At 35.2% G+C, this 26,550-nt stretch overlaps 1 protein-coding gene across 5 annotated transcripts in view; it reads left to right on the top strand.

The window, feature by feature from the left end:
• RALGAPA2 (Ral GTPase activating protein catalytic subunit alpha 2) overlaps positions 1-26,550 on the top strand; it is a 440,153-nt gene that overhangs the window by 153,721 nt on the left and 259,882 nt on the right. For all 5 annotated transcript variants that reach the window (XM_069075497.1, XM_069075496.1, XM_069075495.1 and 2 more), the window contains 3 exons: positions 646-839; positions 1,421-1,519; positions 1,801-1,956. In XM_069075497.1, the coding sequence (XP_068931598.1) occupies positions 646-839; positions 1,421-1,519; positions 1,801-1,956 (449 nt within the window). The remainder of the gene's footprint in view (positions 1-645; positions 840-1,420; positions 1,520-1,800; positions 1,957-26,550) is intronic.

The following is a 26,550-nucleotide window of genomic DNA, read 5'->3' as shown; positions in this document are numbered from 1 at the left end:
ACTGATTTTCCTCAGATGAAAAATGGGAATAAAAATAATAGCACCTACCTTGCAAGGTTGTTGTGAGGAACACATGAAATCATATTTGCAAAAGCAATTGTTAACAGAGTGCCAGGCATGTAAAAGGTGCTATAGAAAATCTGCCTCCTCTTCCCCTGTGTTCCATTTGGCACCACAGGGCAGAACCAAGGGCAATGGGTGGAAGGTCAAAGAAGCAAATTTAGGCTCAGGAAACAATTCTTTCCTCACCCATAGGATTCCTTGAGGAGCAGTGGGTTCCCATCCTTGAAAGATTTTAAACAGGTTGGATGACCACTTGTTAGCCATTTTGTTGTCTAGATTGCGTGCACTGGATGACTACCCAAGCTCCCTTTCAGCTCTCAAATTCTGTGATTTGACAGCCTTATCTTTAACCTTATATAATTTGAGCGATTGCTGACACTTTAATCTCTCCTCATTTATCTTACTTTCTAGCATTTCTACACTCTCAGGCATTCCATATTTTTAAGACAAGCCAATAACCTTTTGGTTCAGTGTCTGTGAAGTTCAGAATTAAAGATAGTTATTGTTGGAGGAAAATAATAAAAATATAATATAAATTATATTATTAAAATTTTGTGTGTGTGTATTTTTTTAATTCTGCAGATAGTAGTGAATGCCTTGCTGATGACTGCAGTATAATTGCTGGAGGAAATCTAATAGGTTGGCATCCAGATTCTGCTGCTGTGCTTTGGAGAAGAATCTTAGGAATCCTTGGAGATGTTAATAACATCCAGTCACCCAAAATCCACGCCAAAGTTTTTGGCTATCTCTATGAACTCTGGTTTAAATTAGCAAAGGTATTCTTTTTCATTTTACCTCTTCTCTAATGCAGTACATATTTACTGTTAAAATGTTGTAGTTTGCTATATTTAGGATAAAACTTAGAAATTTGAGCATATTTTATGCCTATTGTGAAAGCCAAATAAAAATTAGATATGAATTTCAGTCTGAAAACATGAGAATTTTTCTTATATAATGGTTTTATTTTTATTTTGTTTTCTTAAGAAATGACCTGATAAAATTTAGGTAGGAACACATTGAAATTCATGTGGACTGTTAACTACCAAAAATAAGGATTCATTCATTTAATAGAATACTTATAGTAGTAAGTATCAAAAAATAGTGAATTAAAATTGAGTTGAAAATAGTTTCATCTCGTTATATTACTGCAGTCCACTTATATAAAGGAAAGATAAAATTTTCAGAGGTTAATATTTGGGATATAGGTAGACAAAATGTTTATAAAATGTATTTTCTTGTTTATCCTTATAAAAATCAGGTAGGAATTTTGAGCAAATATTTTCCTATCTTGTAATATATTTTTATGGCACTATATGATGTATGTATATATGATCTAATGACTATTCTTTCTGTTTAGATACGAGATAACCTAGCAATAAGTTTGGATAACCAGACTTCTCCATCTCCTCCTGTCTTGATCCCACCACTTAGAATGTTTGCATCATGGCTATTTAAGGTGAATTAATGAGTTTTTGCCTTAAATTAAAAAAAAATTATTAATAATTTTTGTTTTTTATGTAACCTACATCCCAGTTTATTCCTCCTCTCCTATCGTCCCTATAACAGAGGAAGAAGTGATATAAAAAAAAATCCAGCAAACTATATCAATATTAAGATTAATGTAAAGAGATAAATATAAGATATTAAGGTTCACTGTCAATGTATAGAATTTTATTGCAACACTGAAGTATTGAACAACTTAAACTGAACAATAATAAAAATTACTTTTCTTTTCAGGCTGTTACTTTGCCAAATGAATATAAAGAAGGTAAACTGCAAGCATACAAACTAATCTGTGCTATGATGACCAGACGCCAAGATGTTTTGCCAAACTCTGATTTCCTAGTTCATTTTTATCTTGTTATGCACATTGGCTTAACTAGTGAAGATCAGGTATGTTCTTTGTTCTATTCATAATTGTCATTTCAAATGCATATCAGTTTTAAGAAACACGATAGTTTGGATAAAAATAATTCAAGAGTTGGAAATGCAGAAGGAGGATTTGTATGATTTTTTTTTTTTAAAGACAAAACATGGGTTTCAAAGGGTACTTCTGTTAAATTTGTTAACTGAAAGATTTCTGTGTTTTTTGAAGTGACTTCTAATTTCTCCTATTCTTTATTTTTTTAAATGGCATAAGTAACCTAGTTTTTAATTTATAATATTTGAAAAAAAATTCTATAGTAAAACATGGCCTTCTTTAGATAGCAAAGTTAGACTAATACTTAAAACTAGTCCTGTACTTCTTATTTAAATGCTATAAGGATAGTGTATAGGATTTGTAGTGGTAGGAGCATTTCTCTTCTTGACTTAGAAAAGGTTTTTTAGACATTTTTTGACAAAGAGAAGATTGGGTCTGTAATCTGGGACATTTGGCAATATTTCATGTTTTACAGACTGTTAGTCCATTGAAATGGCTATCAATTCTAATAAAGTTGATAAGAAGTTACCTCAGAAGGACATGCTATCTTTGGAAAGTATCTACACCTGTAAAACTAAGGCAATCAGTTTTTTCTTATGGGGACATATTTGTGATTTCCCCAAATTCTTGTAATTATTGATTTTAGAGGGTGGGGCAAGAGAAGGGGTGGCAACTGGCTGCATTCCTCTTCTTCAAAGGCCTCCTCACTAAGAGGAGAGCAAGAGAACACAACACTATCAACTGTCCAAAGCCCCTTCTCTACTGAGTTTCCAGCAGTCATGAAGTGACCATGGTAGTGGCAATTTGCACATCCCCAAATTGCACAGTTAAAACACAGTAAAGACTTATAGAGATACAGGTAGTGCAAGGAAAACCTGTTAACAACCACTATGCTTTTTCTTTGTATCTTCAGCACTTAACACAGTGTTTGTCTTCCAGTAGTTCCTTAATATGTACCTATTGATTGATTGTCATAATTAAATGGATTAAAGGGAATACCATTTGAGGTGTCCTCTCATTATTTTTGTATTTGTTTAAAAATTTTCTCTAGCATTCTTTTAGATAAATGAATCTACATTTGTAAATAAACTGGAAGTACTTTACCAGGATTTGTTTATTAATACAATATCCCTAGAGATTTCAGTATCTCTATACTTGATGAATGTAGTTTTTCTACACGAGCTATAGGTAAAAAGTTGATAGCCTCATAGGATCCTGAATTTGGAACTCTTGAACTGATTGTAGATTTAGAGGTGGAAAGGAACCTTAGAGGTCATCTGCTCTAACCCTAGTTTTGAGGATTAGTCTAATTTTGATATCTAAAAAAGGCCATATTTTACTATAGAATTTTTCAAACAATGTGAACTAAAAACTAGTTTACCTTTGCCATTTTTCAAATACAAAGAATATACAGGAGAAATTAGAAGTCATTCCAAAAAAAACCCAGAAATATTTCAGTAAACAAATTTAATGGAAGCACCCTTGCAAATCCTAACCCTGTTCTTCTTCCTCACTGTGATCTCCAGTCCCTTCAAACCTTTGTTCTTTTTTAGACCATTACTCTTATGCTCACTGCACTCTCCTCCTTTTCCCATTTTGACCCCTTAGTGAACCAATTTAAAAAATTGAAGATTAATGACAGATCAGGGGTGGCAATCTGCTGGAGAACATGAGATAGAATACATAAACATTTGTACATAAACAGAATCTGCTATTATCTTCTATAATAAATAAATTTCTCTCCTTACCTAGTGTTGCCTATGGCTTCTCTCTCATATTGGCAAATTCATCAAATGTTTAGTGAATTTTTTTCCTTGTACTCTTGCGCCCCCCCCCCCCCCCCTTTTTTTTCCAGTTCACATCATTTCAACTAATATGGGAAGTGCTAATAAGTTCCTATCAATTTTTTTCTCTGTTAATTTTCTATTTTTTTCCTTCAATATTTTATTTGAATAGGACAAGGTAGCAGGTAGGAAGGTTATATCACTCAGTGTTATCTCATCAGCTTCATCCTTCTAATATGATATTGCCCGTTGCTGATGCAGAACTGATTCCCACATTGATAACTAGTTATTTCTTGCCTGTTAAGACATTGTCATTTTCATTTTTTTGTATGTGACATTATTTGGAGGAGGTAGCAATGTCTAGCACCTTTCAGCTCTCTTTATTAAGAATACATCAGCAACATTGAAACATATGAGAAGTCATACAAGCCTTTGGCCTCTTTCCTTTTCCTTTTTAAATCCTGAATCACATTTTCCTATTTTTCCTTGTCTACCCTTGTGCCCACTCTCACTCATATTCCTGTCACCAAGAATCAGTTTCTGTATTGATATAATTTGGAGCATCTTGCTGAATTTTCCATAGATTTCTCAGTATCATGCATGGCAACAGATTTAGGTATATTAAATATAATTATCTTTATTGGGCCCTTTTTGCTTATGTTTATGAACACTGTGATATCACAACATGGCTCATGAAACAATGTTTTTATTATCTTTAGAGACATGGCAAAACCAATTGTTCTTTTTTTGGAGGGAGGGGGAAAGTTAAGGGCAATTGGGGTTAAATGACTTGCCCAAAGTCACACAGCTAATTTTGTGTTAAGTTTCTGAGGCCGGATTTGAACTCAGGTCCTCCTGACTCCAGGGCCAGTGCTTTATTCACTGCACCACCTAACTGCCCCTAATTGTTCTTTTTTTTTTTTATTTCAAGGCAATTATGGCAGTCAACAATAGAAACGAATATTTATTTTTTAAGTGCTTAACTTAATAAGTGTTGTGATAGGTGCTGTGCTAAGTTTTGATGATACAAAGAAAGACTTCCATTAGAAAGAAAACAATCCCATTTGATTTTGGGCTCCTTGAGGAAAATGGGATAGACCTCCTGCAGAATGTGGGATTTGAGATGAATCTTGAAGGAAACCTCAGAAGTGAGGAGGGAGATTGTTCCAGGCTTGAAGGATTAATTGCCAGTGAAAAGGTATAAAGTCAGTAGATGGACTCTCCTGTGAGAAAAGCAGCAAGGAGATTGATGTTGCTGGATCAGTGATTCCCTATCAGCAAATAGGGATCATTTTATCTCACTTTAAAAAAATCTCCACAAGCACCTAGGTGACACAGTAGACAGATTTGCACTAGGTACAGAGTCAAGAGGACATGAGTTCAAATGTTATCTCAGATACTTACTAGTTGTATGACTCTGGGCAAGTTATTTAACTTCTATCTGCCTCAGTTTCCTCACCCATAATAAAGGAATAATGAGACATTGGAAAAACACTTAGTGCAATGTATGACACATAATAGGTATTTAATAAATGCTTATTCCTTGCTCTCCCCTTTTCCTTCTCTTTCTTACCTATTATTATGCCTTTAATTTTTTCTTTTATTGCTCTTGTTAGCATTTCTAAAACTATGTCCAATACTAGTATGTTTATGTATTTATTAGGAAAACTAGCATATCCTCATAGCATATGGTACTTGATTTTGATTTTCGCTTAGTACTTGTTACACTAAAAAAGAAAGGTTCCTGTATACCAATACTTTGTCAGTTTTCTGTATCTCTTGAGATAATCGCGTGGTTTTTGAATGTTTTTACTTTAATATGTGTGAGGAGATTGTAGATATGGTACTAGAAAGCAATGTAAATGCTCAGAGGATCACGTCAGGCAGTTTATTACTCCCATGGTTGTAAGTATGTTGCTTCTTAAACTTACAGCCACACAGGTACATAGATGAACGATGCCCGAGTCATCCACTGGAATTCTTGTCTGATAGAAAGGCCCAATTTCTGGGTCTCTGCACTTATGTCTTATTATTGTTGCTTGGCCTTATACTCCTTACCTAAATGTAGCTGGCTTAGCCAGTATTGATAACTTAGGAACTTCCCAATCCCGTAGGTAGGTCAATCAATGATCAAAAATGAAGTCACTTTTGTCAGGTAGGGTCCAGCTAGCATAGCAGTAAGACAATTCTAACATTATGATTAATAATGGTGATTGTTTTCTTGATGTTGAACCATCACTGTGTTCTCGGTATAAATCCAATTTGATCATAATGAATTATTTCTTCTATGAATTGCTGTAGCCTTTTGAGGGGGATTTCATTTAAAGTTTTTGAATAGCTATTCATTAATGACATCGATGTATAGTTCTTCATTGTTTATCCTTCCCTAGTTTAGGTATTAGGAACATATATTTCTCATAAAAGGAATTTGGTAGAATTTTTCTTTAGTTTTCGAAAAGAATTTGTGTAGTATTGGCTTTATTTTTTTAAAGTTTAATAGAATTCTCTTATGTTTCCATTGGACTTAGCTTTTTAAAATTTTATTTTCTTTGCAACTAGTCCTATATTCTTTTCTGAAATTGAACTATTTAGGGTGTCTATTTGGTGTGCTTTTAGTTTGGATATTTTGTATTTTTAGAAATGATCTACTTTTATATTCTCAGTTTTTTTACCATATGACTGCTGATAATTCTTTTTATTTCTTACTGATATTTTATTTCTTGTTGATATTTCTTTTTATTGTGTAACAGGTTTTGATAATTTTTATGTGTAACAATGTTGTGATATTTCACCTTTTTGTTTTGCTTTAATTAAAAAAAAATATTTTCTTCACTCTATGCTATGCTTAGAACTGTAGCATGGTATAGTTCTGTGTTACCAAGAAGTACACACATAGACACACACATGCCACACATATTCTTTAGCAGTATAATTTAAAATAATAATGCCAAATTTTTTAGCTCTAATTTCCCCAGAAGTTTATTCAATTCTGTATTTTCCTTTTTTTTGTTATATTTGTCCAAATATGAGGGAGGTATATTAAAGACTTCTGCTATTATTTTGTTATTTATATTTTCTTATAATTCACTTAATTTCTTCCTTTGTTAATTTGATGCTTTGGAATTTGAAATATATAATTTGATATTAATATTGGGAATTTTTGGATATGCTTCCTTTCACATAACATAATTTATTTATCTCCATTTATTTTGTGAATTTTTGAATTTCTTTGTCTGATAGCATGACCACTACTCCTGCCTTTTTGGATTCACCTATTGTATGGTAACTTTTGTTCCAGATTAATTTTTATCCTGTATATGTCCTTGCTTTTTGATGTGTGTGTCTTATAAGGAACAGATTATGGCATTGTTTTCTTATCCAGTTTGCCACTCAATTTCATATTATTAAATTGTTTATATGTTCACATTCAGTTTTGTGAGAGTTAGGGTTTATTTTTTTCTCCAGGTTTTGAAGTGCACTAAATGCCAAATAGAGGACTTTATATTTGATCCTGGAGGTTAAAGTAAATTACTGGACTTTGCTGAGAAGGGTGGTGACATAGTCAGACTTACACTTTACAAAGATCATTTGTCAACTGACTGGAATGGGGAGAAATTTGAGACAGAGAGATCCATCAGCCAGCTTTTACAATATTCCATATATGAAGTGATATACCTATACACTGGTAGTGTGAATGGAGGAAGGGGATATAATAAGACTTGACAACAGATTATATTTTTATGTTAGTTTTGAGTGAGGAAAAGAGTATGACATTGAGATTATAAGCCTGAGTGACTAGCAGAATGGTGTTGCCCTCAACAATAATAGGCAAATTCAGTGGAGGGGAGGGTTCAGGGATAATGATAATGACTTCTGTTTTGGATTGTTGAGTATGAGATGACTAAAGGACATCCACTTTGAGATAACCAGCAGAAATTGGGTGATGTGAGAGAGGTGGTCTCACTGAATTTATGGGAGCTAATAAGATCTCCAAGCTGGAAAATGTAGAGGAAGAAAAGAAGTGGGTTCAGACCCTTGGAGTTCACCCCGTTGGTGCATGTGATTTGGATAAAGAGTCAGTAAAAAAGATTGAGTATAGTCATATTTCAAGAGAATCAGGAGACAAGTGTGTCACAAGAACCTAGAGAGAAAAGAATATCAAAGGAGAAGTTCATCAAGAATGCAAAGGCATTCTTGTGTGGTTAAGAAGGATGAAAATTGTGAAAAGGCTCTATGTTTAGCAATTAAGAGATCATTGACAATTTTGGGGACAGAGTAGAATAGTATGAGAGGAGAGGAAGTGAAGGCACCTATTGTAGACGTATTTCACAAAGAGTTTAGACCTGAAAAGGCAAAAGGTATAGGATTATACTGGGGAGGGGGTGGTGTGTGGAGACGAAGGGGGGATGGATCAAGTGATCAGACAAATTTTGTTGTTTTTTTTTTTAAGATGGTGGAGATTTGGATGTATTTTTAGATAATGGGAAGACAGTAGATAGGGAGAGATTACAGATTAGTTAGAGAGTTATGATGATAGAGGTAGCAATCTACTTGAGAAAACAGGATGGAAATATTTATGTAGAGAGTTTGTCTTAGAAAAGAAAAGGCTGCTTCTTCGTGTGAGACAGCATTAAAAAAAAGTGATAGTGGGGAGAAGACATCAGAGTGATATCATTTGAGAAGAAAGAGAAGACTGAGTTCTAGGTGAATGGCCTTTATTATATTTTATTTTTTTTTAGTATGAGGCAATATCCTCACATGAGAAATAGAGGGTATGAGTACAACAGGAGTCTTGAGGAGTGATGTAAAGGTTTGGAATAGGTATAGTCTTTTTTTTTTTTTTTAATCAAATGCTTTATTAGTTTCTAGTTTACATCATTCATTTCTGCAAGATTTTGAGTTACAAATTTTCTCCCCATTTTTTCTCTACCCACCACCCCAAAATAGCGATCCTAGTAGATATCCCCTCTTCCAATCTGGTCTCTCCCATGTCTTCTCCCATACCCCCTCCAACTTTCCAGTAGGGCATAGTGGAGCTCAATGACCAAGTGCTTATATATCTTATTTCCCATTTACGTGTAAAATAATATTGATAATAGTATAGATGTGTGTGTGTATGTGTATGTGTATGCATGTACGTATATATATGTGTGTGTATACATATATATATATATTTTTTTTTAACATTTGATTTTAAAACTTTGAATTCCAGATTCATTCCCTTTCTCCCTTATTACCCACCCTCACTGGGAAGATAAACAATTCAATATAGGTTGTACATGTGTAGCTATGAAAAACATTTACATAGTGGATATATTGTAAAAGACTGACTATATTTCCCTCCCTCTTATCCCACCTCTCACTTGCTCTGTTCTCTACTTTGATCCTGTCCTGTCCCTTTTCAAAAGTGGGTGCTTCCAACTTCCCTCCCCCTCAGCCTGCCCTCCCTTCCATCATGCCCCTTCTCCTGCCCTTCACCCCTACTCTTCTATAGGGTGTGAGATACCCTATTTAGTGTGTATGTCATTCCCTCCCTAAGCCAAATTCAATGAGAATAAGGTTGACCCATTCCCTTTTGCCTTCCTGTTCTTCCCCTCCATTGTAACCATTTTCCCTTGCCTCTTCTATATGAGATAGTTTACCGTATTCTGTTTCTCCCCATCTCCTCTCATTATATTCCTCTCTCACCTCTTAATTTCACCTTTTAAGTATCATCCCTTCCCATTAAATTGGTCCTGTGCCCTCTATCTATGTATACCTGTAAACATATATACACACATTCACATATGTATTCATATGCCCATATACTGTACTATATAGACATATAGACATATATGTATGTGTGCGTGTATGTACATATATACATTTCTATTCCCTTCAATTATTCTCAAACTGAGAAAAGTTTCATAGGTTACATTTATCACATCACATTTATATTTTCCATGTAGGAATGTAAGTAGTTCAGCTTTGATAAGCTCCTTATGATTTCTTTTCCTTGTTTACCTTCTCATGCTTCTCTTGCTTCTTTTATCCAAATGTCAGATTTTCTATTCAACTCTGGTTTTTTCGTCAAGAATGCCTGAAAGTCCTTTATTCCACTGAATGACCATATTTTCCCCTGAAACATAATACTCAGTTTTGCTGGGTAGGTGATTCTTTGACCTCTGGAATATCATATTCCAAGCCCTTCGATCCCTCAATGTAGAAGCTGCTGTGTTATCCTGATTGTGTTTCCACAGAATTCAAATTGTTTCATCCTGGATGCTTGTAATATTTTCTTCTTGATCTGGGAATTCTGGAACCTGGCTATAATATTCCTAGGAGTTTTCTTTTTGGGATCTTTTTCAGGAGGTGATCAGTGGATTATTTCAACCTTTATTTTGCCCTCTGGTTCTAAAACATCAGGGCAGTTTTCCTTGAGAATTTCTTGAAGGATGATTTCTAGGTTCTTTTTTTGATCATGTCTTTCAGGTAGTCCAAAAATTTTAAAATTATCTCTCACGGATCTATTTTCCCAGTCAGTGGTTTTCCCAACAAGATATTTCACATTGCCTTCTATTTTTTCATTTCTTTGGACCTGTTTAATGGCATCTTGATTTCTCATAAAGTCACTAGCTTCCATTTGCTCCAATCTAATTCTGAAGGAATGGTTCTCTTTAGTGAGCTTTTGAGATTCTTTTTGCATCTGGCAAATTCGGCTTTTTAAGGCATTCTTCTCCTAATTGCTTTTTTGAGCCTCTTTTGCCATTTGAGTTAGTCTATTTTGTCTGTTTTTTAAGGTATTAATTTCTTCAGTCAGTTTGGTGACTCATTTCATAATTTTCTTGCATCGTTGTCATTTCTCTTCCCAATTTTTTCTTCCACTTCTCTTATTTCATTTTCAAAATCCTTCTTAAGCTCTTCTATGATCTATAACCAGCTTGTATTTTTCTTGTAAGCTTTTGGTGCAGGAGTTCTGACTTCATTGTCTTCCTCCTGTTCCGTGCTTTCATCTTTTTTATCCCCAAAATAGGAATGTAAAGTTGGATTGCTCTGCTTGGTTTGCTTCCTTTGCCTGCTAATGTTACCACTCAATTACTTGACTTTTTGAGCTTTTTGCCACAGTAAGACTGCTACCAGACAGGGGAGCTTTGTCCCAAATCACTGGGGTTTTCTCAGCTGCCGAAGGTAGTAGTTGGGTGCCCTCTCTGAAGCCTCCAAACACTCTGGCAAACTGGTCACACACCCCAGGACCTCCACCCTAGACCACAGTCCAGATCCAAGCAGGTTAAAGCAAGAGTAATTACCCCTCAGACTCGTCGCTTGGTCCCCCTACAGTCTGCAGGCCAGCAGCTGAAGCTGCCACATGGCGGTGGCTGCACGGCTGCGTTGCCTTCTCCCTCCAGGGGATAAAGGCTGACCACACTTCCAAACCACTGGATCCCAGAGTCCACACTGCACTGACTTCTCACTTTGTCCTTGGCATCTATGGGTTGATAAGTTTGGAAGCCGCCACAGCTGCTGGTGATCTGAAGTCCCTCCAACTGGCCTCTGGTCAGTCCTGCCCTGAGGCTGAAACCTCGGGCTTCTGTGGGTCTGGACTAGGCTCCCAGAACTCTGCGCTGGCTGCTTGCTGCCAGCCTGCCAGGCTGTCCTCAGCGGGAGTTTAGCTTCTCTGTGTCATTTTGTGGGTTCTGTAGTTCCAAAGTTTGTTCAGAGTCACCTTTAACATGAATTGGAGTTGGTGGGAGCTGGAGCCTCGCAGAAGTCCTGTTTCTACACTGCCATCTTGACTCTGCCCCCATAGGTACAGTCTTAAGCCAGATAAGGAACTGATTAATGAAGTCCTTTTGGAGACACTTCCTGCCCTCACTCCCCTCAGTCAGTAACCAGTGACTTCCTTTTGCCTCCAAGAGCAAATATAGACGCTCTCTTTGGCATTCAAAGCCTTTCATAATCTAGTCCCCTCCTACCTTTCCATTCTTCTTATACCTTATTCCCTAACACATTCTCTTTGACCCAGTGACAGTGGCCTCCTGGCCACAAATAAGACACTTCCTTGCCCGGCTTTGGTTATTTTCTCTGGTGGTCCCCCATGCCTGGAATATAGAGTGTAGGGATGAGTTGAACTGTTTTACTTAGGGTCTGAGATATAGAGGAGAATATAGCCAATTCATTATGGGTTTATGAAAGAACTGAGAAATAGAGGGATTGGAGATCATAGTGAGGATGAAGAACAGTGTTAAAAGTTGTGACTATAAATCTAAATTCACTGATTAATGTACAGTTATTCTTCAGATCAATTCAAATGAACATCTGTTCTCTTTTTATGATTGTAATAAAATATACTTTCAAAAGTATATATCATTTCTCAAAAAAACTCATGATCTGTTAGATTACATTGTCTAGTATTTGAAAATGAAGAAATAGGGGCGGCTAGGTGACACAGTGAGTAAAGTGCCAGCCCCAGAGTCAGGAGGACCTGAGTTCGGTTCCAGCCTCAGACACTTAACACCCACACAAAAAAACTAGCCATGTAACCTTGGGCAAGTTACTTAACCCCAATTGCCCTCCAAAAAGCAAAAAAAAAAAAGTAGAAATAGTATTTAATAATTATAGTTGTAGGGACAGCTAGATGGCACAGTGAATAGAGCACTAACCTTGGAGTCAGGAGGACCTGAGTTCAAATACAGCCTTAGACACTTGAAACTTAACTAGCTGTGTGAGCTTGGGCAAATCAATTAACCCCAATTACTTTGTCTTTCCCCTTCTAAAAATAATAGTAGTAGTAGTAGTAGTAGTAGTAGTAGCATTTATATAGCATTTTAAGGTTTGCAGAGTACTTTACAAATATTATCTTATTTTCTCTGAGAGGTATGTGCTTTTATTATCATCTCCATTTTACAGATGAGGAAACTGAGGCATATAGCGATTAAATGATTTGCTCAGTCACATAGCTTAGTAAATATCTGAGGCTAGATTTGAACTTGGGTCTTCCTGACTCCAGTTGCTTTATCCACTGTGCCACCTAGCATACTTCATTTTGAAGAAAGAAAAGAGGCTTTTAATGTTCATACTTAACATCATTTTTATATTTTATAATAATTCATTTTTTACCTTTCATTGTCAAATATATACTTTTTAAATGACAAGTCAATACTACCAGGAATTCATTCCTTCATGTTTGTTTCTAAACAAAGTAAGAGAATTACAAACTTCAATAGGCCTTTTGTTTGAAGCTTTAGAATGTGGAAACCTTTTTTTCAAAATTTAATACAATTGACCTTTTTTTCTTCAATGGTAGTAAATTGTATTATATAGTTTGGTAAGTTCTGATTAGCAACTGCATAATTACTGTAAGTATCCTAAATGTAATTCTTCTGAAAAGGGTATAAAGGATAAATTTTAGTCTTTTGACAGAAAGAGTAGAATTTCTACTAATAAAAAACAAAATTCTCATTGAAGCAGGATATTTTGTGTCATAAAATTAACTTTTGTTTTGAATTTCTTATTAGGTTATCGTAGCTTTTTAAAAAAACAAAATATTTCTGAATATACATATGTCATATTTATACTATATATTATGCTATATGTGTGTAGACATTATTTTTATATATGTATATATACATATACACACATATTAAAAGGAAATAGAAAAATCAATTTGGAATCAGGAAGAACTTAGTGGCCATTAATTTAACATTCTTATTTTACAGAGGACACAGGATTAGAGAATTTTAATTGACTTTTCCAAGTTTGCACAGGTGAATGTATGACTGACCTGGAATTTAAACCAAGTCCTCTGACTAAAATTCAGCATTATTTTCCCACTAGTCTGCACTGCCTCCCATTAACCATTCACTTTTATTTTCGTAAGACAAATATCATTCTTTCCATGATAGTAGATCCTATTTTTCCTATATTAAAAGGTAGTTGCATTTAGCATTTTTTAAAATGCTTCCATTTTCTCTACCTGATGTCAGGATGCAATATGGTACAACTGAAAGTGTATTGGCTTCAGAGTCAGAAGATCTGGGCTGAAATTCTGCCTCTGAGCCTTACTATCTCTTTGATTTTCACATTCCTGGGACACATTTTCCCTATCCATAAAAGTGAGGATGCTGAAATACTTGGTTGGCCTCAGTAGAGACTATTTCTAAATGAATGAAAACCTAGAAAAGAGCTGTCTAAAAGTTACATTTTTATGAACTGTGACACCACAAATACGAGTTGGAAAGGGAAGAAAATTAGAATTTGCTATCTAAAGTGACTTTTGTTATTTAGAATTCTTGTACTTTTGAATGGGTTGAGTAACTCAAAACAAAACATTGAAAGGGTAATGTTTATCAATTTTCTGTTACAGGTTAAAATTACTTTAGTCCTAAGTTGAATTTCTGATTTCTGCCTCTGGGTGGCACACTTGACTGCCTATTTTTAGCCATGCATTGACATTTTCATTATTTAAAAATCATAGCTGAAGAGTTACTGAAAGACCCAGGAAACCTTATGTGATGATCTTTACAAATGTGTGTATCTTTACAAAGTGTCATTTATGCTAAAAACAGGAATCTTGGGAGAGTTGACAAACTCACCAGCAAATGGCAATTGAAGTAATTGTAAATAGATCTTGAGTTGAACATGAAAGCTCAAAAATATAAATTTGATCACCTTTAAAAATGGTATTTTAAAAAAAACTGACAGTACTATAATTTTTTTAGTTTCACAAAATATTTCTGTTTGTAAAAAATGGCACATTTACATAAATTACCCTGTCTAGCATGACTTTTTCACATAATTTAATAGGTTTTCAGTGATGTGTTGTCAGGAAATAACTGTTGCATAGACTGCAATAAATAGGTTGGCTAAAATAAATAACCAGTTCATATCTAATGTATAAAAATACTCAAGATCAATATCTTTGCAAAGAACAATGGGTAGGTCACAATATCTATAGTATTATAGTAGGGAAGAGTTTTTTTAATTTTATTTTTGTAAATCTTCAGTTGGTTCTTCATTGCCTCTAGGAATATTCACTCCTCAGTTTGACATTTAAAACTCTTCGCAATCAGTCTCCAGCCTACTTATCCGGATTTATTTCCTATTACTCCCTTTGACTCAATTTATGATTCAGCTAAAGTGACTCTTTCCTGTCTCTCTGCATTTGCACGACCTGTCCCCTATCCTTGGAATACACTCTATATTTATCTTTGTCCTTTATATTTTAAAGTTTCCATCAAAATTTAGCTGAAGCACTACTTTCTTTTTGAGACCTTTTTTTCTGATCTCTCTAGCTGCTAGTTCCTCCACCCTGAGAAATTTTATATTTACTTCATGTATGTTTTTGTTTATGTGAATATGTACAAAATACATATAATTGTGTAAAATCAAATGTAATCTCTCAAAGGGTAGGAGTTGTTTCATTTTTGTATCCCTATCACCAAGCACAGAGCCTCACACTTAATGAAAAAATATTTATTTGTTTATTTTAAATAATTGGGGGGGGGCTACTTATTAGTATTCAAAATTTTATATTAACTAACAAGATTGCCTTGTCAGGTAACAGTTCTACTTTGATGTCTATTGTATTTATGGTTTCACAGCTATAGAAAATAATTTTCTTTTATTTTTGAAGAGGAAAGGGATAAATGATAAGCTTTCATCTACTCTTATCATTTTTGGGAGCTAGAGAGAAGGAGGAAGGAAGGTGACAAGCATTTATTAAGTGTCTACTATATACCAGGCATTGTGTGGAGTACTTTACATATAGCTATTTCATTTAATCCACTCAACTATTTGAGATAGGTTCTATTATAATTCCCATTTTATATTTACATTTGACTTGACCAGTGCCACATGGCTAATAAGTTTCTGATGTCAAATTTGAACTTAAAGTCTTCTACCAACTAATCAAGAAAGAAGGGGAAGTAAAGGAATTGATGAAAGATCTATTATTAATCTGAAGATCCTGAATTTCTAGGTATTTTTACCGAGATGATCTCTTTGTGTTCAGCAGCAGTTGTGGTGGTTGACATACAGTTTCAACAAATATCTAAAGTTTTTTTTAGCTCAGATTTTAAGTTTTTAGCTTTCCTCCTTTCTTTTTTATTTACCTTTTCCCTAGTCCTCTTTGTCCTCTCACAACCTATAAGCTTCTTTCCTTGCTCATTTTCTTACCTCAAGAGCTTTCTAACTGTTGAAGCTCTCTGCTTCCCTCAAGGAGAGTTTCTCTGCTAATGCTTTGCCAGCTCTTCCACCTCTGGTTGCACAAAAGTATCTTAACATGAAAGGAGTCATGATTTGAATTTATTAAGAACAGTTCCTGTTAATTTCATCTTTATTTAAAACATATGGAAAGATCAGTATGTGTGAAATGGAAAAGGACAGTTGGAGAAAGGAATTTTATTTTCATGTTTCTAAGAACATGTCAAAGGCTGGAACGTTTTCTTTGCTTAAATAAGTTAAAATAAGTAAACTGTTCTTTAACAATGACTTACAGATTTTGTCTTAATATAATTTTTCTCTTAAGACATCAAAGCAAAGTTCTCTTTTAAATGCAAAGCCTACATTACTGAGAAGTTACAATTGGTAATTTGCATGCAGAACTTTGAGACAATTTGAGCCTATCAGTCATTTCCATTACAGGGAGAGCTCATCTTCCTTAAACATTAATAATGTATCATCTTATCTTCTAGTAGTGGTTTTTTGTTGTTTTTTTTAAAGTAAGATAGGACTTAAGTACAGTGATTTGGATTAGTCTTCTTACAGTCCTAAAGTCCTATTTACATACCATAATATAAAACCTTAACCATGCACATATGGTGCATTTCATTTCCATGATTTCTTAACATTAATTTACCTTTTCTTCTCTTGTTCCTGAATACAAACAAATGTATAGCTACATTAGTTCAATTTTACACAGTGAAATAAATACACTTGATGTTTCTGTGAAAGGCAGCCTGACAGTGGATAAAATACTAGAATTGGAGACAGGAAGCGCTGGATTCAGGTCTAGTGTCTTATTCTTACTAGCTGTGTGTATATGGATAACAAAGTTTGTTTCTTAGTGCCTCTGCCAGTTGTTTAAGTTTACAGATTTACTTATCAAGAGTGTTGCCAGACCAGGAGTTCCCCACACAGATGATTATAGATTGAAAGCTAGAAGGGACTATAGAGATCATTCTAGTAGAACTCCCTCATTTTATAGATGAGGAAACTGATGCCCAGAGATAGAAAGTGACTTGACCAAGAGTAAGTGGCAAGTAGGATATGAACTCTAGTCTTCTGACTCAAAAGTCAGTGTTTTCCACTGTACCATATTTGATCACAAGTATAGCTTTTTCTTCCTCCCCCTAAAAAGCTGAATGTCATATTTTTTATTTCACTTTTCTTGTATGATTTTTAGTTCTCATTAAATTGTAGCTAATTTCATGTATATTTTTATTTCCCAAGCCTCTTCTTTTCTAGCCATGGTAGTTTCTCTAGTTTTTATTAAAGTGTAAACATTTATTTTTAAAATCATAATTGAGATAAATTTTTATTTCATGTCAATTCAAAAGAGAATTTCCATATGTAAAAAGTTTAATATTCTGTCCCAGAAGTCAAAGATAGCTCACGATTCTTATCAGAAATTTCTATGACCTCTCATGAGGTATATGATGGAATAATGAAATAATAAACAGTCGTCTGTAAAAAGATCCCAGGGGTGCACTCAATGAGAATAAGACTCAGCAGTGAACTTGGAAAGCAAGGTCTATGGGAAATGCTTGTAAATTGGCCATACCTGACTCTTTTAATAACATCAGACAGCCTGTATCATGTAGTGATATGTAATAATTGCATCACCTTTTTCTCAAGAAAAATAAATTACTTTCATCGTTGGGAATTCAGTAATGCTAATAACACATGAGGAGATAGAAATGTATTTTTTCTGGTATCTGTTAAGGGAAAAAAGAAAACACTTTTCCTAAAATAAAAGATTAATTAAGATAGAAGTTGAGTGATTTTTTTTTTATATCTCTTATAAGGGCATGCATCTTAAATATATGTCAATCAGTTTTTTTTTACTCTCTCTGCCATAATTTTGATTACATTAGTCATGTCACCAAGGTTCTATTTTACCATAAACATAGCCAAACTGTACACAAAAAAAATACATTCTCATGAAACTTGAAGACCTAGACACCTCATATCTCCTCTTAATTAAGATTAAATAGTAACCTAGGTATGTTTCATTGGAACATTTAGGGTGGATAAATTTCTGAAAGTTCATTTTTTAAATTGAGACAATGTACACCTGAGCAACCTAATTAGGTCAAATAAATGTTGGAATATTCCGGAACTTTTTAAGGCTAGGGAGAGAAATATTTCTAAAGTTCTCATTTTATAAAGATTAGTTGGATAACATTTTCAACATTTGCCTTTTTTTTGTGAGGCAGTTTGTTAAAGTCAGTTCAGGTTAAATATAACATAAGATTTACTCATCTTTATCATGCACTGGCATTTTTTGAAAGACCTACTCTGCACAAATTATTAAGATGAGCACTGTAGGGAATCCAAGGTAGAATGAAATGAAGTTATTGCCTCCTAGAAATGTATGATCTGTTTAATGAAGTTTGCCATGCTCACTTGAAAAAATAACTTTATATGGTGTTTTAATATTATAATAAATTTAATATGAGCAATATAGATAGTAAGTTTTATGGAAGTTTGGAGGAGAAAGTAGGTGCTTTTGGCTTTATTGATCAGGAAAGGATTTGAGAAGATAGGTTTTGAGTTGGGGTTTTACTTGGAAGTTGGAGTTTATTTGCCAAACCCTATGTAGGAATTCTGTGAATACAAGTCAGGTAAGTCAGTAAGTCAGCAAGCATTTATTAAATGTGTGCCAGATACATAGATGAGGCAGCTGTAGAGCACTGGGCGTGGAGTCAGGGAGACCTGAGTTCACATCTTGCTTCAGATACTTACTAGCTATGTGACCCTAGGCAAGTTACTTTACCTTAATCCACTGCAGAAGGAAATGGCAAGAAAACCCCACAAATAGTATGGTCCACAGGGTCACAAAGAATTGGACACAACTGAATGACTGAACAACAATGTGCCAGACACTGTGCTAAGCACTAGGGATGCAAAGGATGGCAAAAACAACTGGCCCTTCCTTCAAGAAGTTCACAGCCTAGTGTAGGAGACAACAGGCAAACAGCTATTGTTGATTATCCTTTGTTTTTCAAGAGGAAAAATGGGGTGTTGTCTTGACTCTCACTTGAATTGGATTTAAGTCAGGCAGAGTTGCACGAAGTTATCAGCCTCACTTTCTCTTCCAAACTCCTCAGAGTTCAGTGGCAAGACAAAAGTGAGGATGACTGGCAATGGCCCAGGATTCAATGGATGTTCAATATATGACCAAGCCCTAAACACTCCACAGTGCCTGCTTCAGCTGCCTTCATGACTGTTGGAACAAATTGCTCTCATATACCCATTCTTCTCAGTATGGAGGGGGAGGTCCTCACATGTTTAATGTAGACATTCACCTAACACACAGATAAGTTTGAGGTCTGTCTGTTATCCTCAACCTGATATATTCAGTGAGATGGTTTCAGGTCTGGCCATTTTGCATGCTACAGCTTTTTGGAGACAAAGGTGAAAGTTGGGTGAAGGTGACACCAAAAGTGGATGAGCAGCCCTTGAAAAGGGCTCAGCCAACCCTCATACCAGAGGTGCTAATCCTTCCTTAACACCTCATATGGCACAAGCAAACATTTGTGTATAAAAAGTATATATGGGCGGTGGCTAGGTGGCACAGTGAATAGGGCACCAGCCCTGGAATCAGGAGGGCCTAAGTTCAAATCTGGCCTCAGACACTTAACAGTTACTAGCCGTGTGACCTTGGGGAAGTCACTTAATCCCAATTGCCCTGCCTTCCCCCCTCAAAAAAAAAAAAAGCAAAAAAATAAGTATATTTGGGGAAAGGGAGGGTAAGTCTCAAAGGAGAAGAACTAAGAAAAAGGATTGTGAAAGGCTTTGGGATCTTATCTGAGACTTAGAGGAAGCCAGGAAAGTTCAAAGATGGAGATGAGGTAGAAGTGTTCCAGTCATGGAACGTAGCCAGTGAAAATACTTCAAGTTGGGAGATGGAGTGTTATATGCAAGGAATGGCAAGAAAACCAGTGTTGCTGATCTCGGAGTATGTCGGGGGTGGGAGGTGGGGGGAAGGAGAGGAGGGTAAGTAAGATATAAGAATGTTTGAATATGGGAAGGATCCAGGTAATCAAGTGCTTTAAGACTAGAAAGACCAGAATTTGAGAATGTTCAAGTGAATCAATCAAATTTTAAAAGCCAAAGAGCAGATTTTATGTTGCATCGTGTAGTTAACAGGGAGCCAATGGATTTGTTGAATAGGAGAGAGTTATTGTTAGACTTGTGCTTTAAGAAGATTGATTTGACAACTGGGTGAAACATGGATTGGTATAGGGAAGGAAAAAGCTTTACACAAATGAAGATAGATCTGAATAATTTTAGAAATATTAATTGCTTACAAGTAGTCTGAACTAATATAATAAAATGACAGTACTATCTAAAATGATTTATTCAGTGTCATACTAATCAAACTATAGAAGGATTACTTTGTGGTGCCAGAAAAAAAAATAGTAACAGAATTCATTTCAAGGAACAAAAGGTCAAAAATCTTAAGAGAATTAAGAGGGGGAAGAGTTGGGAAGGAAGGGTAAGTAATGTAAAGGGTAAGTACTTGTAAGTACTAGATACTGAAACTGTACTACAAAGCAATAATCATCAAAACACTTTGGTACTAGATAAGAAATAGAGAGATCAATTGGTATAACAGATTATGTATACTACATATATAAGCAAATGAACGCAGAAGCCTAGAATTTGATAAACTCAAAGACCCCAGCTGTTGGAGTAAGAACCCACTGTTTGACTAAAATAAACCTCAGACTGCTGGGAAAACTGAAAAAGTTCAGCAAAAATTAGTTATAAACCAACATCTCACACCATATTCCACTATAAGCCAGAAAAAGGTTCATAACTGAGACAGACATAACACACATCTTAAACTAGAGGAACAAGGACAGAAGGAGGGGAAAGGAAATAAGTATTTACAGTAGTACTAAGAAGCTTCTTCTTAGTACTAAGAAACATTTTACAAATATTATCTCATTTGAAGATTTAATTTAAGGAAAATCTTCTTTCACCATGGATATATAAAAAGTTCATGACCAAACAAAAGATATAATCACCTAAGTTAAAATGGATTTGTTATGTAAAATTTGATTACATACAATTTAAAAAGTTTTTACACAAAACCAATATACCTAAAATTAGGATAGAAGCAAGTAAATAGGGGGAAAAATTCTTTGTAGCATCTCTTTCTGATGACATGTCATTTCTAAGATATATAGGGTACTGATTCAAATTTATAAGAATAAGAGTCACTATCAAAAGATATAAACATACATTTTTCACATTAAGAAATCTACGCTATCAATAAACATGGAAAAAATGCTCTAAAGCACTTGAATATATAGAAAATTGCAAATTAAAATAACTCAAGTCCCATTTCATGCAATTAAGATCGACAAAGTTAATAGCAAAAGGAAAATGGTAGAGCTCTGAACTCAGTCATTTTGGGCTGCAATATGGAACTATGTCCAAAAGTTTTCTAGGTGTTCATAGCATTTTATGGAAAGATACCATACATTTTTACTAGTGTTGTTTGTTTTTTACATCCTCATAATTTTTCTTAGTATCTTGCCCTAACTCCTCCCAGTGAGCCATGCTTTATAAGTAATAATTTTTTTTAAGACCCAAAAGGAAAAAATGAGCACAACTGACAGATATACTGAAAAAATCTGAGAACGTCTTCAATAACTTGGGAACTCCTACCTCTATGAAGAGGTGGGTTAAAAATATCTCCTTTAATACTCCTTTCATATTTCTTTTTTCAAGCCATGCTTAATCTTTATCATTTTGCTGTTTCTTTGGTGGTGGTAGGATGTTTTTTCCATTTATATTGTTTTAGCCATTGTAGTTTTGTTTTCTTGGTTTTGATTACTTTTCCTCAGTTAATATATCTTTATTATATTATTACATAATATACATTATATAATCACATATATCTTTCCATGCTTCTCTGTATTCATCACATACATTATTTCTTATAGAACAGTAATTTTCATGTGCTGCAATGTACTTAAACTTTCCTCCATTTATTTTGATTTTTTTGCCTTTTTTTTTTTGGAGGGGGGAAGGCAGGGCAATTGGCGTTAAGTGACTTGCCCAAGGTCACATGGCCAGTAAGTGTTAACTGAGGCCAGATTTGACCTCGGGTCCTCCTGATTCCAGGGCAGGTGTTCTATTCACTGCACTACCTAGTGACCCCAATATTCCCCAATTAATGGCATCTACTTTGTTTCCAATTTTTTTTGCCATCACAAAAAAAAACTTCTGCTATAAATATCTTGTTGTTTTGGGGGGACTTTCTTCTTATCAGTGGCTTCCTTTGGGTATAAGCCCAGTAATGAAGTTTCTGGGTCAATGGATATAGACACGTTAGTCCCTTTATTTACATGATTCAAAAGGGCTTTTCAAAATAGTTGTAGCAATTCACAGTCATATCAACAATGCATTATTATATCTATCATCCTACAACCTCTCTAACATTGGCTAATTGCCAATTTTTGCCAACTTTGATTATTTGCAGTGTGTGAGGTGAAACCTCAGGGTTATTTTGATGTGTATTTATATAATTATCAGTGATTTGTCACCTTTTTTCACGTGGTTGTTAAATACTCAGCAGTTCTTTTCAGATCTGTTCATTCATGTCCTTTGACTACTTATTTATTGTGGAATCGATATTAGGCATATATATATATGTATATGCATATATTTGATATTTGTATATGTTGGGTTACAAACTCTTATCAAAGAAATTTGATAAGGAGGCAGAGCCAAGATGTGGAGTAAAGGCTGGGACTTGCCTGAGCTCTCCTACAAAACCTCTCTGAACACCTTTAAAAATGACTCTAAACAGATTCTAGAGCAGTAGAACCCACAGAAAGAAAGAGTGAAACAAATTTCCCACCAAAGTCTATGGTCTGTTGCACTAGGCTGAGAGAGGAACACAGTCTAGGGCAGGCCACACCAGCACAGACTGGACCCTCACAAAACCAGAACAGACATCAGGGGAATGAATCACTGGCAGCTAAGATGGTTTCCAGACTTCTTAGCCCGCAAATCCCAATGAAAACTTAGAAGGTTGGCAGGAAAGGTCTGTTGGAACTGAGGTAGAGAGGAGCACAGCCCAGCCCTGGCCCCAGGAAACGAGGAAGTGGCAGTGGCAGCAGTTACTTCTGGAGCTCTCAGCCCATAGGCAGTAAGAGGATCAAACATCTGGTCAAAAGGAGCTTATAGGTATCTCTTTGCTGACACTGAGGCAGGACTGTTGCTTTGCTCATACTTGCTACTGGGTGGCAGTCCTGTGGCCAGGAGGAGCACTAATGTAACAGAGCTTGTGGCAGCAGTGGAGAGGGAACCCTCCTCACAGTTCCAGGGCAGAAAAGAGTGCTTGTCATCACTCACAGACCAGAGCACAGGCCAGGAGAGGAGTAAACACCTTTCCTTAGATCATCCCACCTTGAAAGAAGTGAAAACTTACAGGTTCCTAGAAGTGTCTCTAAAAACAGCTGCACAAACCCCCTGAAGATTGGGATAGTTCACCCTCCACACTGGAAGCAGAAACCTACCTTAACAAAGAGTTCAAAAGTCTGGAAATGAGCAAACAACAGGAAAAAAAAACCAACCTCTGACTCTAGATAAGTACTTTGGTAACAAGGAAGACAACAAAGTCAAAACTCCTACATCCAAAGCCTCTAAGAAAAATATGAATTGGGGTGGCCAGGTAGCACAGCGGCAACAGTACCAGCTCCAGTGTCCGGAGGACCTGGTGATCAGATCTGGGCTCAGACACTTAGCACCCATCCAGAAACACCTGGCCGTGTAACCTTGAGCAAATTACTTAACCCCAATTGCTTTTAAAAAAAAAAAAAAAGAAGAAAAATATGACTTAATCTCAGACCATGGAAGAACTCAAAAAGGATTTTGAAAATCCAGTAAGAGAAGTAGAGGAAAAATTAGGAAGAGAAATGAGATTGATACAAGAAAAATTAATGAAAAATGAGTCAGCAGCTTGGTAAAGGAGACCCCCAAAAATAGTAAAAAAAAAAAAATAACATCTTAGGATGTGAGTTTGAGGAGTAATTAAAGTGAAGTTATTGTTTTGAAGTGCATTTGTCATTTTTGGCAGCCTCAAGATACCACAACAATTTGGAAATAAAGAAGTATTTAATAGTACTTTGTATTAATTGAATTTCTTTGAAGCTTTGACTTCATCCTAGGGGATGATTTAATTTTTTAATAAAAACCACTGTGTAGTAAGTCCTACTTAGGTGTCGTGGATACAGTGACAATCAAGAATGAAAGAACAATTCAAACTTCATCTTATAGTTAAATGCATGGTATATACAGGAATGGATTTCACTATGAACAGCAATAATTAAATTTAATTTTAAAACTTAAAAATAAATTTAATTGATTTCAAATTCATTTTAATAAGATGTTTTTATAGTTGTCTCAGTACATGAGCTACCAATGGGCTTTGTAGTTAGTTGACATAAAAAGCATGAAAGAATGGAAAAAAAGGAAAAAGATACAATAATCTCACAGCAACAATCTCTTGCTCAAAAAAGGAAATTTTAAAGTACCTTTTAAAATTATTATTCTTCATAAATTTTTTATAAAGGAGAAATTAAATGCCCTAGTAGAGTCTTTTTAGTATCACTTTCTTCTTTTTGTTGAGACAATTCTATAAGATCTTAGTTTGTTAAAGTTTCATCATGAGTAACAGCTCTTCCATATTATTCTGATAAACCTCGTTAAAAATAGGCTGCTGTGGGAACTGTATGGTGTGGTGAATTTAACAAAGACCAAGCTTATTACTGAGGAAGTCAATTACATGTTAAGGCCCCCCACCTTTTTTTTCTAACACTATATGCAGTTTATAGCCTTTTATTCCATTACTTTCTTGTATTTTTCAGTGCTTTTCTGATATTGTATGTGTACCAAAATTTCATAGTGAATATGGTAGCTTAACTATCTGTCTTCTTGGTGAGCTATGAAAAAAAAAATAGAACAAAAACAAAAAAACCCTGATATGTTCTGTTGAGGAGAGAAGAATGAGTTGATTTTTTCTTGTTTGTTGCCAAGAACCTCTCCTATTTACTGATTCCTTTCTTCTTGCCTTCAAACATCCAAATTTTCCTTATCCTTCAAAAACCTTTACTAGGTCCTACCATTTCTTCAACGTATTCTCTATACTGTTTTTCTGAGCCAAATTAACTTTTTATGTCCAAAAATTGCATCTTTTTCTGTATACTAGTTAGTCCCCTCTCTGTCATGAGGTAGGCAGGCAACATTCTTCTTTATTAGTCTTCTGGTATCAGGTTTCATCATTTAGTTGATGAATTCTTAAGCATTTTTAAATTATTTTTATAATATTGGTACTATAACATAAATTGTTCTTCTGGTTCTTCTTATTTGACTCTGCTTCACTTCATATAAATCTTTCCATGTCTCTTGGACACCCTCTTTTCCTTAAATTCTCACATTCACATCACAATAATATCCTTCTATATTCATATACAACAGCAAAGGGTTCTTGTTGAGGTCTCTACACAGAAAGGAGGACTTCTAGAGCGGGTGTTGTGTAAACCTTTGTCACACTTATTTCTTATATGTGTGCCTCACTACTATTATGGTCTAAGTTTAAATTTACTACTCCTGTGGATGCTGTGTGTATTTTTGAGGAGTGGACCACATTCTTGGGAGAACATTTTGTATTAACTGTTTTTACCATGTTATCTGAGCAAATACCTTAAGTACAAACTAATTGAGACTATTGGATAATTGTCAATGGGGACTGCTGCATTTGGCCCTTAAGACTGCTGCATGTGGCCCTTAAGACCTGTAGTAGAAGCTTAGTCTCTGATAGTTATCATTAGAACTCTGAGAGAAGTAAATATCCTTCCACTCCTCCTTCCCCTCCTCCCCCTCTTTTTCCTCCCCTGTCATGAGATTAATGACACTGTTTTCCTTGCTAACCCTTGCACACAGTGCTCTGTCTCAGGTCTCTGAGTAGTTTTTCCTGGCTTTCCTTCATACCTGGGCCTGTCTTCTTCCACATCTCTGCCTTTCTGCCTCCCTGCCTTCTTTCATTCAAGTTCCACATCAAGTCCTGCCTTCTGCAAAAAACCATTCCCAATTCTCCTACATTTTGGTGCTTTCCCTCTGAGATGGTCTCTAATTTATCCTATATAGATTATGTTTATAGATAGTTGCTTACATATTATTTTTCCCATTAGACTGTAAGCTTCTTGAGAGCAGGAATGTTTTTTCCCCCTTTTGAAACTTTCTATGTGTCCCCAGGACTTAGCACAGTGCCTGACACATAGTAGGCACTTGATAAATTTTAACAAACTTTATCTGCCCCATTTGAATGTAAATTACCTTTTTATAGGGGTTGTTTCATCCTCTTTGTGTCTTTAGCAACCTAAAAATCTTATCATCATGCAGACTGACTCATCTGTGACACTCAATACCTCTGTACCTTCGGTTTCCTTTTCTCCCACAGCCTTCCTTTTATGGAGGGCTCAGAACTTTCCAGGTAAATTTTCCATCAGCAGCTCTGCTTGGTTTCAACTCCACAAACCAGGAAACTCCATGATGTTTCAC

The sequence above is a fragment of the Petaurus breviceps genome, unplaced genomic scaffold (genome assembly GCF_028583685.1).
Source record: "Petaurus breviceps papuanus isolate PSGF00001 unplaced genomic scaffold, PetGlider_PUasm1.0 90919, whole genome shotgun sequence".
Classification (NCBI taxonomy): domain Eukaryota; kingdom Metazoa; phylum Chordata; class Mammalia; order Diprotodontia; family Petauridae; genus Petaurus; species Petaurus breviceps.
Note: the sequence above shows the minus strand (reverse complement) of the source record. Positions and strands in the feature narration are given on the sequence as shown.